Here is a 13,752-nt window from a genome sequence, read left to right as displayed (position 1 = left end):
AGGACTTCTATTAATTTTTCTCTCATCGGCAGCTTTTCTGAATAGAAATATTTAATAGAAAATGTTTTATAGAAAATATCAATAAAATATGATTTTTTCGTACAATTTATTGTATTGAGGTATTTTGCATTGAAATTCCTCGAACCAAATTTTCCAAATTTTTTGTTTGATTTCTTAATGAGAGGAAAAAAATTGATTGAAAACTTCTATTGATTTTTTTCTGTAAAATTGCTTTCTATTAAACGCTTTCTATTGAAAAAAATGAACGTTTTATTGAATTTCATTGAAATTGTATGAGAATTACTTTTTTCATAATTAATTTCATGGATAACATGACAAAGGTTAAAAGGGTAAAATCAATACTTCTCGATTCATATTTATTTCAACGAGTTTTATATTTATTTTTATTCAATAGTTGCTTTTCTTTATTATCACAAATAAAGGTGAGGTCCATATAATCTTTCACTCGCGAATTGTAACTTAAAATGAAGCAATTGCCTCTTTAGTCGAATTGAAAATGAAAAATATTCGCTTGGACCTGAAATGAAGCTCAAAACGAATGTCACTAGTTTCTTTTTGAAATTACATCATTAATTGTTACAATTTTTGTTGCTTTTTCTGGGAAGAGCTTGTACATTTATCTCCTAAAATTGTTCTGTTGCATAATCTCTGATTTATTCACTTTTATTTTGTATCTAATTCGTTATATGAGTTTCGAATTCGTATTGTTGTAACACTATGATTATAAATTGCAGATCGCTGTTTTGTCTGCAGTTTTGCGATTTTAATAATGGAATGTCTTGTATGGATTCACTTTTGCTTTTATTCCTCGTACTTATTACATACGTAGATTTAATATTATTTATATACAATACTCCTTCGTTTAATTGCAAAATTCACTGTAGAGCAAGGATTTTCCAGGGGTTTTTTTTGTGTTGTTTTTTTTTTTAAGGTGTTAAGTTTTGAACTTAGGCCTTTCCAATTGTTGTACAACACATTCGATGAGCACAACTTTCATTAATACATTTTTTAAAATACCTCATTTGTTCTTCATTGATTTGAATCAATCGTGATTGAAGTAAAGAGAAGATAAATTATATTGTGTCGAGGAGTGAAATGAAAAAATTGGTCAAACCAAGAGTTTATTTACATAGGAAAATTCTCAAGTACTTTTTGCAAAAATTCTGATTTGTTTTACAGTACTTATTGTATTGATTTATTCTGCATGTGATTAATTGATCAATTAGTCAGTTAACATTCTTTACAGTACAGTCACTCGGTAACATTATTATTCCATCGTCAGAATTCGTTTTGTTTATTTTTTATGTGATTGGATATCTGTAGAGAAGCGGTAGAGCGAGATTTTCAAAATTTCATCCAGAGTATTTTGCAAATATCTCAGAAACTAATGGATTCAGAGAAAAATGTCAGAAGACATTTCTGAGATATAGACAAAATAATGCTTGCACCACTTCCCCACAGAAATAAATCAACTAATCGTGTCAGCCTACTCCCGCGGATGCAAAGCCATTTCTAATATCTATAGAAAAATAAATAAACTTCGTTAACATTGATAAACGTAGGGATAAAAATTTGAGTATTGAGCTAGGCTTAATTGAATTTAAATTTTGTAAACATTATTAGCACAGATATAACTAACAACGTGTAAAGGCTATATTCATTCAAATTAATAACAAATTTCCACTATCTAATGTGTTCTATAGTTTCTCAGCCACTGAGTTTTTAATCCTCAATTCACCTAGTCACCCCTAGGCTCCAGGCCATTATTAAATCTCGCCCCCGTTCACGTACTTTCTAAATTCATGCAATTTTTCCTACCTCTGATTGAGATTTAACTCTCTACCACTTTTTTTGTTTATTTCTCATGTTTTAATTTTTGGTTTAGGTTTAGTAGAACTAATTCTTTGATGCGTGTGATTAATTTTAATTTCTAATTCTAAACGCAGGCGGCACTCAACGCCTCATACTCATTCCATTGTCTTTCATTAATCGTCTCTGCAGTGATGTGATAAAATATTTCATCGAAATGCCGATTTTTACATCTTGTTAAATGTGGAATTACCTCGGCAGTGAGTTATTCTAGAGGCAAATGCCAGAAACAATTTTCGTCAGAAAATTACGAACACTACGAAAAAGATCCTCGCATATTCTCCTCTGAAACCACTCGTTTCCGAGATGAATGCAATTTGGAAAAGTGTAAAATTCCATTTATCACGTTTCACCACTTCACAACAGATTCGAATGCACCTATTCTGATGGAGCACTAATGACAGTGGAGTGAAGTAAAAAAAAAACTAATCTAATTTACCTTCAGAAGCTGTCTACCTAACTTAATCCTCGCGATTTTATTCCAATTTACAATTTATTATGTCAAGAAGAAACAAATCTCCATTCGTCAACCAATTTATATTCATGCCCCATCCCCATAATTTCCTCATTGATGTCACCCGTAGATTATCTCCAGTCGCCTTTCATTTCAATTCGCAGAATAGAAAATAATTGATAGAAATTATTCACGTCTCAGTGAAGTGGTGAAAACATGATATTTCCATCAACATTGCAATTATCTCACAGACTAATTACTTCAGACAAAAACGTCGCGACATTTCTCCCAAATATAATTCGTCATATTTTGTCATCAAGACGAATATCTCGAGAACGAGTGGTTCTAACGAAAAATCTCACAAGACCTTTTTTGTAGCTGATAAAATTTCCAACAAAAATCCCTTGTGGCATTTTTCTCTAAAACTACTCATTACTGAGATAATTTCGTATTTAACAGCACGTAAAAAGTGAACTCCTGTCTCCTGTTGAGTTTCACCACTTCACTATTGAATATAAATATCAAACGTGCATTGAAAATATTGAAGGATTGTAATTACACATTATTGCAGGATAATCAAAGTTAATTATCAACAGTGATCGATAATCAGTAACAAATGAATGTTCAGAGAACGTAAGAATTGTTCGTTCCTCAATAATCTCCAAGCGACCAGCGCTTCCTCCCCTCAACCAAAACACTGAGTTTTTCCCTCGTTTTGTTGAAATTTTATTCATGAATAGACTCGGTATCTCAACGCAATTGGACAGACGAATCAGCACAGAAAATTCATCGCTTACAAATTGATGTTAATGTGCTGATTGGACTGGCCAGTTGCGTTGATTACGGTTCATTTTCGCAGGCTGTCTTTGCTACTCGCTCGGCTGGTGGACGCGGTGGAGGATTCACCGGGTCCACCAGGATTGCTTGCGTCACCGTTGATACTGGAGCCTGCTAGGGAGGCTGTTGGGGTCACTGGGGCTGAACGCCTCCGGACTTTTGTCAGGGCTTTGTCCAGACGCTGGATGAAGGCGTCTACGTCTGAACGCTTCATCCCTAGGGCTGCTGCTGCTGTCAGATATGGGATTGGGTAGTTACTGTTGTGGGCTCCCCAGCCTGCAATGTTGTTTGATGAATTGATCGTTTTATTAAGCACACAATCATTTTTCAAGGAATTTTCACGACTTTTGTTCAGAAAAAAATATAATTGCAGGGGATTTTGGGACTATCTCGTAACGCAAGGGGTTGAGAGGAAAATGTCACATAAACTTTTTTGTAGAAAATTTTCAGGGCTACAAAAAAGGTTATCTGATATTTTACCGTAAAACTATTTGTTTTAGAGTTATCGCTCAAAAAGCGATGGTGAATTTTCTTGGGCTTGTTTTATTTGGTTTCAGAGTCGTTTACAAAAATCTTAAAAACGAGTGGATTAAGAAAAAAATGTCACAATGGTTTTTTATAGCCAATAAAGTTTTCTACAAAAATGTTCTTCAACATTTTTGTCTAAATCCACTTGTTCCAGAGATATCTTCAAGACCGTTATATAATCTGTTAGCAAATATCTTTAAAACTACTAGGTTTAGAGAAAAATATGAAAAAATTCTCTGAATATTTTCTTCAATTTTCTTCGTTCCAAACATATCTAAAAAACATATTTTAAATATCTCAGCTGGCTTGATTTTATTTCAAAGTATTTTAAAAATATCTTCAAAACTATTTAAAACTATCAATTGAACTATTTCGTACCCCACAAAATGCTCTAAATGCAATCCTTTCTAACATCTTTAGAAAATCCTCCCATAAATATCCTTCAAACATATGTTATCTGAAATTCAGTGGGATATTTGTATTACAAGAAAAAAAAATCACACAGCAATTACCTTCAAATTTATGTGATACAACGTGTTTAACATCAGTCGTCGTGATGACTCTAGCCCCACTGACGTTCCTCACGAATAGTATGGAGCCCAGCATGGTGACTTGCTTGTGATCATGCTGATGGCTCAAGCACTGCAGCGTCATGCCCATCGATATGGGATTCCCCTTGGTATCGAGCAGTCTCTCCCCGTGCCTCGTCGCCAGTTTCCCAAGCTCTTCCTTCAGATACGCGTACATCTCCTTCCTTTGGGCTATCAGCTGCTTGTATCCCGCCATTCCCAGACTCAATAATGTTATCATAACGTCCATCGTGGAACTTGCATTTGCGCGACCTGGATACATTTTTGAAATTCGATCCAGCAGGTTTTTATCGAATGAACCTATCACTGCTCCACCCACTGGCACCAGGAAATTCTTGTCTGTACTTTGGACAAATGCATCCACTCGACCCTTTCGCGAGGCCTCTTGAATCAGATGCATGCATCTGGTACTTTGTAGTCTGGAAGAACAATTGTTATCAATTTTCAAATGTTGCAAATTACGTTAGGATAATTCTATTGCATTTCTGTTTTCACGGTGGAAGAGAAATTCGTGAGTAAAAGTTGTAAAAGCGTTTGAATTAAATATTCACGGATGGGAAAAATTGAACACAAGAATCTAGCGCTAGAAATTCTATTGGAATAGACATCAATAGATATTTTTTGGTAGAAAAATGCTGGCAGATGTTGATTATTCTATGTAATTTATTCTGTTGATTTTCTTCTAGAAGAATTTTAAGGGATGAATTGCTCAAGTTTCATTCCTTGAATTTTGGGATGAAAAAAATGCAAATGTTAGAAAATTCATGCCTAGTAATTTTTATAAAAAAACCGTGGAGAGAATAATAGAAGAATCTACGGAAAATCTCGCAATTTCTCTAAGGAATCCTATTGGAGTTCAATCGGAATGATATTCAATTTATACGATACATTCTATTCGTTTTTTGTGCGATTTTCTGTTGAAAAAATTATCCAGTTTCAATGTGCGTTTTCTAACAAATATCTTTTTTTATAAAAAATCAGTAGGGGTTGATTTTTCTGTCGTAATAACACGCAAAAATACAAACGTTAGAAAATTTATTTACGCGTAAAAATAATTTATTTAATAATAAATTATTTATTTACGCTTAGAAATGTCAATCGAAAAAATCTCAAGAGAATAGGTATCCCTTAAAAAATTCCATAAAATAAAAACAACTAGAATTTTTTCATAATTCTAGTAACAATTTAATAAAATTATTATTTAATTCGAGAATGTGTTACTATTCGAAATTATCGAATTAACTGACTCATTTGGAGAATTGTCATAGAATCCCTGGGATTAATTGTCATGATAATAATGAGTCTCACCCATAAGCATTATTGACCAGATGTGGAATATTATACTGAGTGCACAATGCAGCAATAAGATCGACCGAGTCACAGGCCCTTGGGGAGAAACAACTAGTCGTCGATAATACACAAGCGATGCTCTCGCCTAGTGCAGCCATTTGGGACTCTAGTCTCTGCATATCGGTCTTGAGCTCATCCCCGATAATCTGCATCTCGATGACTATTGGTTCGAGTCCTGCTGTTATTATCGATTTGAAGCTAGATTTTTGATCGATTCTGGGCCAAAGGACGTATTTTGCTCGGGGTCTGTCTTGTTTCAGGGTCAGCATGCACAGAACGAGGCTCATGCCTGTGGCCATTGGGGAGAGGAAGCAACCGGCTATGCTTTTTACTCCTGAAATGTTAATATTTATTGACATTTGTGCGAAAAAAATTATGGGAAAACCTAGAGAATGCGATAGAAAATTCTATTGGGTTTTTATTGAACTTCTGTGGAGAGTTCTATTTGTTTTTGGCGGATTTATTGAAGTATTCCACAGCTTTACTGGGCGTTTTTTTAGATAGAAAATGTCCGATAGAAACTGTTTGGTAGAAAATTAGTGAAATGTCGCATTTCAGTACAATTTTTTCTATTAAGACGCTTTCTGCAGGAATTCCTTGAAATGAATTGAGTTTTTAATCTCGGTTTTTTGTAGGATATTTTCCATTGAACTTTTCTTTTGACAAAAGCATAGATAAACTGTGGAATTTTTCTATAGAAAATCCACGAAAAACTAATAGAAAGCTCAATAGAAATCCAATAGAATTTGCTAGCTCTTTCGAATTCACTAGGTTTTTCTTTAATTTTTATATTGTACGTGAATTAATGAATTAATTTATTCACTAATTCACCATTTAATCAATGAAAAAATGGACTGAGCCATCACTTACTAAAGCGATGGATCGATTTCTATTGAACTTCTATTGACAATTCCATTACTTTTTGGTTGAATTTATTGAAGAATTCCGCTTCACTCCGAGTTTTTTTTATAGAGAATATCCAATAGAAACAATTTATAGAAAAAAATCAGTAAAATTTCATCATTCTATACAACTTTTTCTATTGAGAAATTTTCTATAGAAATTCATTGAAATGAATTTCAAAAGTTTTTTCACTCGGTTTCTGTGGAATATTTTCTGTCGAACATTTCTATTGAAAAAAGCGCAATAGATAAGCAGCGCAATTTTTCTATAGAATCCACGGATAAAATAATGAAAAATTCCATAGAAATCCAATAGAATTTTGTAGCGAAGTGGTGAAACGGTTTAAGTCGACTTATCTCCCAGTTCAGTTTTTGAGGTATATTTCCGAATCTAAGGGAGATAGCGAAATTTTCGTAATTAGGTTTGTTGTAGCTCTCATTCAGCTGTACAAAAAAGGTTATAACAAAAATGTTGTCATCTCTCTTAGATTCCGAGATATTTATTGAAAACTGGTCAACGGTCAAAATTAACTTGTACCGTTTCACCACTTCGCTACTGAATTGTCTACCGAATTCGAATTCTTACGTAAAAAAAAGATTTCTCACATATTTAATTAGAATGGAATAGTGAAGTGAATGAGTGAGTGAGCGGGATAAAACAGGATTGAAAAATATTTAAAGGTAAGTTTATTTCCAAATATCTAAGAGCTCCGAGAAAATTTCGCATGAAATTTTCGCTATCTCGCTTGGATGCAGACACTTTATCATAAACTTCATCGTAAAGACCATCAGCTATTATGTATCATCTTCAGTAAATAGGAAATCCTTACCCATATATCGAATTACTTCGAGAACAAGTGCATTAGTTAGTTTGTACATGAGACTGCTACCGGCAGCCTTCGGCTGCACCTCCTCGAGATCTCCCGATCTTCCAATACCGTGGCCCATTCGAAAATGACGTCTCGCAACGAGATTCGATACTATACGTGACTCGCGTTCCCCAACACTGCAATTGAGGGGAAAATTGTTGCTGTCCATCTGGGATAGGTCTGAGAGAAATGCCTCGATTGTTGCATCGTCCCATCCCTCCTCCGGCCATTTTCGCTGGATTTCGGATCAATTTCAATCATCGATTACAAAGTATTTTACGTAATGTAATTAGTTACATTAATTACGTGAGCATTGAGAGACTGAGTGGTAGCAAATGTTGCCAGTTTAATTAATATTGAGATAGAATCTTCAGAATTATAATTTTTTCAAGACATTTTACAATTAATTAATTTTCTCATTAATTTTTTCAATTCCAATTTTTTCTCCTTCTATTGCAGAACAATCGTGAAATTAACTGTTCACTTATGTATTCATTCATTGGACACAGCGGAAATGGAAATTAATAAATAAATGAATAATTACAAACTTCGCGAACAGAAGAAACAGAAATTGCAATTAAAAAAAATTACATGCAAATTATTTAATAAATATGAAATAAGGGAGAAATTTCAAAATTTGCGTTTCAATAACTGTTTAAATCTTTGGAAAATTGAAAGTTTGTTTGGAAAATATAAGAAAACCATTTTTAGTCCTTGAAATTTCATATAAAAAGGATTTCCAATATTTTATCGTTCACTCTGATCAAACCCACCCATCAAATTCCGATCAAGCAAATTCTACTCTCGTGTTCAATGAAATGTTGCATGAGATTTTCTCACGTTTTTTTCTTATTTAAAATCAACGACTCATTAATTTATTAAATTCCATTGTGTACAATGAATAAATAAATCAATAATTAGGTAAATTAAAATTTAAATTGAATTAAACTTTTTTATATTTATGAGAAATATTAAAACAGTGAAATTTAAGCATTTACGAAGCAATAATTGTTTAAATATTCAAACAATTGAAAGTTTGACTGACAACACATAAGAAAATCATTTTTGTAGTCCTTGAAATCTCCTGCAGAAAGATTTTCCAATATTTTATCGTTCACTCTGATCAAACCCACCCATCAAATTCCGATCAAGCAAATTCGACTCTCATTTCAATGAAATTTCGAATAAGATTTTTTCCCGTTTTGTTCGTATTTAAAATTAACGATTCATTTATTTATTTATTTCCATTGTTAACAATGAAAGAATGAAAAGACAGTTAAATAAATTGAAATTTCAATTGAATTACATTTTTTTTCCATTTATAAAAAATATTAAAAAAGTGAAATCAAAAAATTTGCGGGGCAATAATTGTTAAAATATTTCAAAAAATGAAAGTTTGCCTGAAAAAACATAAGAAAACCATTTTTGAAGTCCTTGAAATTTCCTGCAAAAAGGTTTTCCAATATTTTATCGTTCACTCCGATCAACTCCGCCGCTTGAATTTTGATCAAGAAAATTCTACTCACATGTTCAATGAAATGTCGAATGAGATTTTCCCTCGTTTTTTTAGCATTCAATCCCTGCTGTACATAGGTCGAAGGGATGAGCCTCTCGGCCAAGCTAAACGCCTGATTATTCATCCTCAATATCCCCCAAATAACGCGAATCCTTTGTAATCCCCCAGTTGTTTCGCCAAGTGCCTCACTCCAATATCACCATACCTCTCAGTCCTCTTCACAGTCTCTCAGCCCTCTCGTCCATAGTCGCCCATTAACCAGAACCCCTAATTCGATTACCAAAAATACCGCCAATATGTACACACAAACATAACGGAATAAAACGGATTCTCTTTGATCGTCAATATCTCGAGATCGGTAGATTCAATTCACTCGAATTATTTGCAATTCTCAAGAGTTTCACGTATGAAAAAATCGTATAGAAATTTTCTATGCGAATTGCGCATAGAAATTCTATAGGATTTGCGGATATTGCTATACGAATGTTTTCTATACGAATTATTTCTATACATAAATTTTTACATAAATTTCTGTTTTCATACGAAAGATGTCAACGCTCCAGAGAAAAACGTAGAGAAATGTCGCAACTCGATACGAAATGTTTCTATACATGTGGCAGTGGGTCGTATAGGATCAAACCTATAGAAATCGCATAGGAATAATTTGTATAAACAATATCTGTAATGGAAATATCCGAATACCATATACGAAAATCTTATAGAAATTCTGTACGTAATCCGTATAAAAACCTTCTATACGATTTTTTCATTCGTGTTCATACACTTCAAAATGAGATCAAATTCGTGTAAATAATCGCAGAAGCTCTCGAGATATTGCACATTCGGAAATACCATTTTACCCCAGTCACCTCACTTCTAAACTTCAACTCAACTAAAATACTGGTGTTCAGTTATGGATAAATAAATAAACAAAAGGTCATTTGCATGTGTAACAAACATTTATTGCAACTAAAATCATAAAATCAAGTACAAGTAAACATGAAAATTTGCATGAACGTAAATAAACGTAAATATGTGGTAGAAAGAAGTACAAATATCGTGTATTATTGGATTATCAAAGTAAACAAAATCCTGAAAAAAAATTGACAGTGCAGAATAATTAACAATTAATTCAATAGACTTGCTTCAAATTCATCAGAACTATTTTTGATTGTGTCACAGGTACTTAATTAATTACTTAACATAATTGACTGATTGATTTCTTCAAAAACAAAGCATCATTTGCAAGTGTAATAAAAATTTGTTGCAGTTAAAATCATAAAATTAAGGAAAAGAAAACATAAAAAATTACATGTACATAAATAATTAATGGGTTTAAAAGAATTACGAATATTGTGTATTAAAAAAAATTGAAGTGTGCAGAATAATGAACTCCACTGAAAGGGAGAACCTGTACATTTCCTAAGTTACTTAATTATCCGAAGAGACGAATGCAATATGCAATAATTAACTAAAAAGATTGCTTCAATTTCATCCGAACTATTGTCCCGTCTTAAAAACGTCACGAATATTCAACCCTCCTAAACCTGAACATTATTATGCAGACATTCTATAAACGCGTTCAGAGTAATCTACAAAAATTCATACCCGTTCTTTAACCCCTCCATTCAATCATTCAAATCCAATCAATCAATTCCAAGGGAATCATCAATTCCCAAACAAAAAACATTAAAAGTCTGCCACGGTTGTTATTGTGATCTCCGAGGAGGAACTATTCGGTCCTTGCTATTGCCGTTTTTTCTGTTGTTCACTGTTAAAAAATTTCCACTGAATTTTCAGCGCTAAATTTCGGAAATTTTCATCGTGTTCAAGTTCCACTAAAATTTCAGGAAACCTTGCAATTGAAAAATCAAATATTCCACTGATTTTCTGTTCAAATGATCTGGAAATCAATAAAATACTTGATTTTTTCAGTTCAATTATTCTGTGAAAATTCAGAAAAATCCGAAAAATTCAGGAAAAAATAGAAAATTCATGTGATTTTGTTTCTGAATATGAATGTTCCACTGAAAATTCACTCAAGTTGTGAAATTTCTATCTCACTCCGCCTGAAAACTAATGAATTTCCGTGAATTCTGATTAAAACTTGAAATTTCATCCCAGAGAACAATTTTTACGGATGCCATCTAAAAGTGCCCAGCAAGATCGGTAAATTGTTAGCTGGGATAACAATTTTTGCCCTAAATCCGATTCAATGTCACTCTTTTATGAGATCTACTATAATATCTTCCACGAAATGTCAAAAAAACTTTAACAGTGTTTGTGTTGTGCATTTAACAATGCGGTTAGCTATGTCTCCACACATACCTAATTTAGATATTATCGAGACTAAACATTAATCGAGTCATGAGTCTGATGAAGCCAAAATAATTAGCGAAACATCACAAAATGATGATTAGGTAAATATTTTCATTTCTCTGCGAATTAAAAGTCTCTGAGCCCCCTGCGACATCCTTAAGGTTATGTCGTCCCCTGATCCCCCTGACCGTCAAAGCCCTCCGGACACCCTCAGCCCCTCAAAACGAGCGAAAACACACCCGGAAAACACGAAAAAACCCTGAACCCCCGCGGAACCCCTCCCCGACCGAGCAAAAAATATGGGCAGGGCCTTCTAAATCCACCCAGTCCCACCTCTCCCTCGAAAACTTATTTAGAACACAACTATAAACCACCAACGATTACACGTGATTGGTGACAATTGTCACAGAGGTGAGTCCATAACAATAAGCTCAAGTGCACGGAAAATAAATGATTAATGAACCCCCCAGTTCCGGGTCTATGGTGAGCGCCTACTGACGTGCAAATCGACGTGTCTCTCGTTACTCGTCTAAACCTGAATCTTTTTTTTTTTTTCGTTCATTCTAGGTTATGCTGGGGGAGAACATTACAACGAGACTCGAGGTCACCCCCAAATCGGATTAATTTAAGGCAATATAGGATGCTTAATACATACTCCCACTGAGTCAACGTCTAGTCGTCGCGACTCGAAGTTGTTTTTGTTGTCGAGTTTTTTAAAATGGAATTAAATCAGTTGATCGCGCCCAAATAATTCCGTAATCTCCAGCACTCTCTCTCCAGCGGTTTTTTTTTCGTTACTCTCTCACTCGCACTCGCTCGGGTCCTCAGCTTAACGTACGGAGCACGGTGAGTCCCATTGCCTTGGGGAACTCTGGGACATTTTGGATTTTTTTTTTTTGGAAGAGAGAGCTACTCGATTGGGAAATGAAGGGGGCGAGTGCTATCGCGAGGCTCCAGATTTTACCTCGATATATGGTAACACCTCAGGTAGTGAACAACCGAGAACTACGGGCAACTACGACATATTCAACATCACGAACGCCACCTTACTCCACCGCCGCCTACAACGGGAACGAGAGACCACCTAACGGAAATTCAAATCGTCCTTTTATTCGTCCCTCCACCATCCGCCAGGTGCGGTATTTATTTGGTTGTTTTGGTTTTTGTGGATTGGTTTTTTATTGTGGAGTGTTTGGGGGGTGGGTGCAGGGGCGGGGATGGAGTAGAATATTTTTTGAAGGGAAAGGGATCACGCACGAAAAAATTTAATAGAAAAACCTATCGAATTCGTTAGAAAATTCTATTCAATTTCTGTTAAACTTTCTATTAGTTTTTGGCTGATTCTATTGACATGTTCAATAGAAAAAGTCAACAGAATTCGTTTTTTCTATTAATTTATTCTTTTCATATATTTTCTATAGAATTTGCTCGACTCAAATTTTCCAAGTTTTTTTCATTCAATTTTTCTTTTTTTCTCATCAAGAAAATCAAACGAAAAAACTTGGAAAATTTGAGCCGAGAAAATTCTATAGAAAATATCTCAATAGAATAAGTTATACAGAAGAATTGAATTCTCTTGACTTTTTCTACTGAATATTGTCTATTGAACATTTTAATAGAATCGACCAAAAACTAATAAACAGTTCAATAGAAATTCAATAGAATTTTCTAACGAATTCGATAGCTTTTTCTATTAAATTTTGTTCAACTACAAAAATAGAAAAGCATTTCATTAGAGAAACAATAGTCGAAGTACTTGGACATCCTTAAGGTGTCATGTACGTCCTAGAAAAATACAATCTTTCAATCTTCACTAAACAAGTTTGTTTTTTTTTCATGGATAGTATCAGATACACGGTGAACATTGGTGACAATTATAGAATATTTAATAGACTAGAGTATTTTCTGAAGGGAAAGGAATTTAGGAGGGAATGTAAGGGGATGTTTTCGTGGAAAAAAGCCTCTTCAAGTTTTTTGATAAAACGACTAGACACAAAAAAAAATTTCAGTTTTTAGAGTCGGCAGTCTGATATCTTCGGTGTCATGTATGTCCTTGAAAAATGCCATCTTTCAATATTCATTAAACAAGTTAGTTTTTTCCAACCCAGCAACAGTAGCAAAAAATGGTTTCCTCGATCCAAACAAAGGTTCCATCAACTAGAAATGAAATAATTATTCAGATGCCAAAGACAACGGATATATTAACATATAACACCCCTTCATCAGGATGAAATAAATCGCCTATTTAATTCTACTAAAGAATTTCCTCAACCGACTGAGTGAATTGCTTTCATAATTCACTTCCTCCAACAAAAGCCTCATCATCAAACCAGAGAGCTGAATTTCCAGTAAAAAAACTAATAAAATAAAGCGACGAGTTCAAAATAAAGTAATCCATTCAATCCAAAAGCGTAATTCCTGCGTCCGCATCCACCTCTACCCCTCGCTCTCCACCCCCCGCAAATACATTCCCACCATAACACCAATTTCCACGAAT

General features: G+C 34.0%; 2 protein-coding genes across 4 annotated transcripts in view; one reads left to right on the top strand and one right to left on the bottom strand.

The window, feature by feature from the left end:
* Positions 1 to 938: 938 nt before the first annotated feature.
* LOC107048785 (O-phosphoseryl-tRNA(Sec) selenium transferase) overlaps positions 939 to 13,752 on the bottom strand; it is a 12,846-nt gene continuing 32 nt past the window's right edge. Inside the window, exons 1-6 of one of the 3 annotated variants that reach the window (XM_015272165.2) lie at positions 11,911 to 12,361; positions 8,947 to 9,203; positions 7,382 to 7,655; positions 5,608 to 5,983; positions 4,222 to 4,718; positions 939 to 3,457 (exon numbers count right to left, since the gene is read on the bottom strand). In XM_015272165.2, coding sequence (XP_015127651.1) covers positions 3,192 to 3,457; positions 4,222 to 4,718; positions 5,608 to 5,983; positions 7,382 to 7,655; positions 8,947 to 9,060 — 1,527 coding nt within the window. In that variant the 5' untranslated portion in view covers positions 9,061 to 9,203; positions 11,911 to 12,361 and the 3' untranslated portion in view covers positions 939 to 3,191. Of the gene's footprint in view, positions 3,458 to 4,221; positions 4,719 to 5,607; positions 5,984 to 7,381; positions 7,656 to 8,946; positions 9,204 to 11,910; positions 12,362 to 13,752 lie in introns of those variants that run through there. The other 2 variants (XM_015272164.2, XM_015272166.1) reach the window with 2 other exon arrangements.
* LOC107048784 (cytosolic purine 5'-nucleotidase) overlaps positions 11,629 to 13,752 on the top strand; it is a 19,513-nt gene continuing 17,389 nt past the window's right edge. The window contains exons 1-2 of the mRNA XM_015272158.2: positions 11,629 to 11,666; positions 11,823 to 12,389. Of these exons, the coding sequence (XP_015127644.1) occupies positions 12,180 to 12,389 (210 nt within the window). The 5' untranslated portion in view covers positions 11,629 to 11,666; positions 11,823 to 12,179. The remainder of the gene's footprint in view (positions 11,667 to 11,822; positions 12,390 to 13,752) is intronic.

The sequence above is a fragment of the Diachasma alloeum genome, unplaced genomic scaffold (genome assembly GCF_001412515.2).
Source record: "Diachasma alloeum isolate Michigan unplaced genomic scaffold, Dall2.0 Dall_scaffold_00197, whole genome shotgun sequence".
Lineage (NCBI taxonomy): Eukaryota > Metazoa > Arthropoda > Insecta > Hymenoptera > Braconidae > Diachasma > Diachasma alloeum.
Note: the sequence above shows the minus strand (reverse complement) of the source record. Positions and strands in the feature narration are given on the sequence as shown.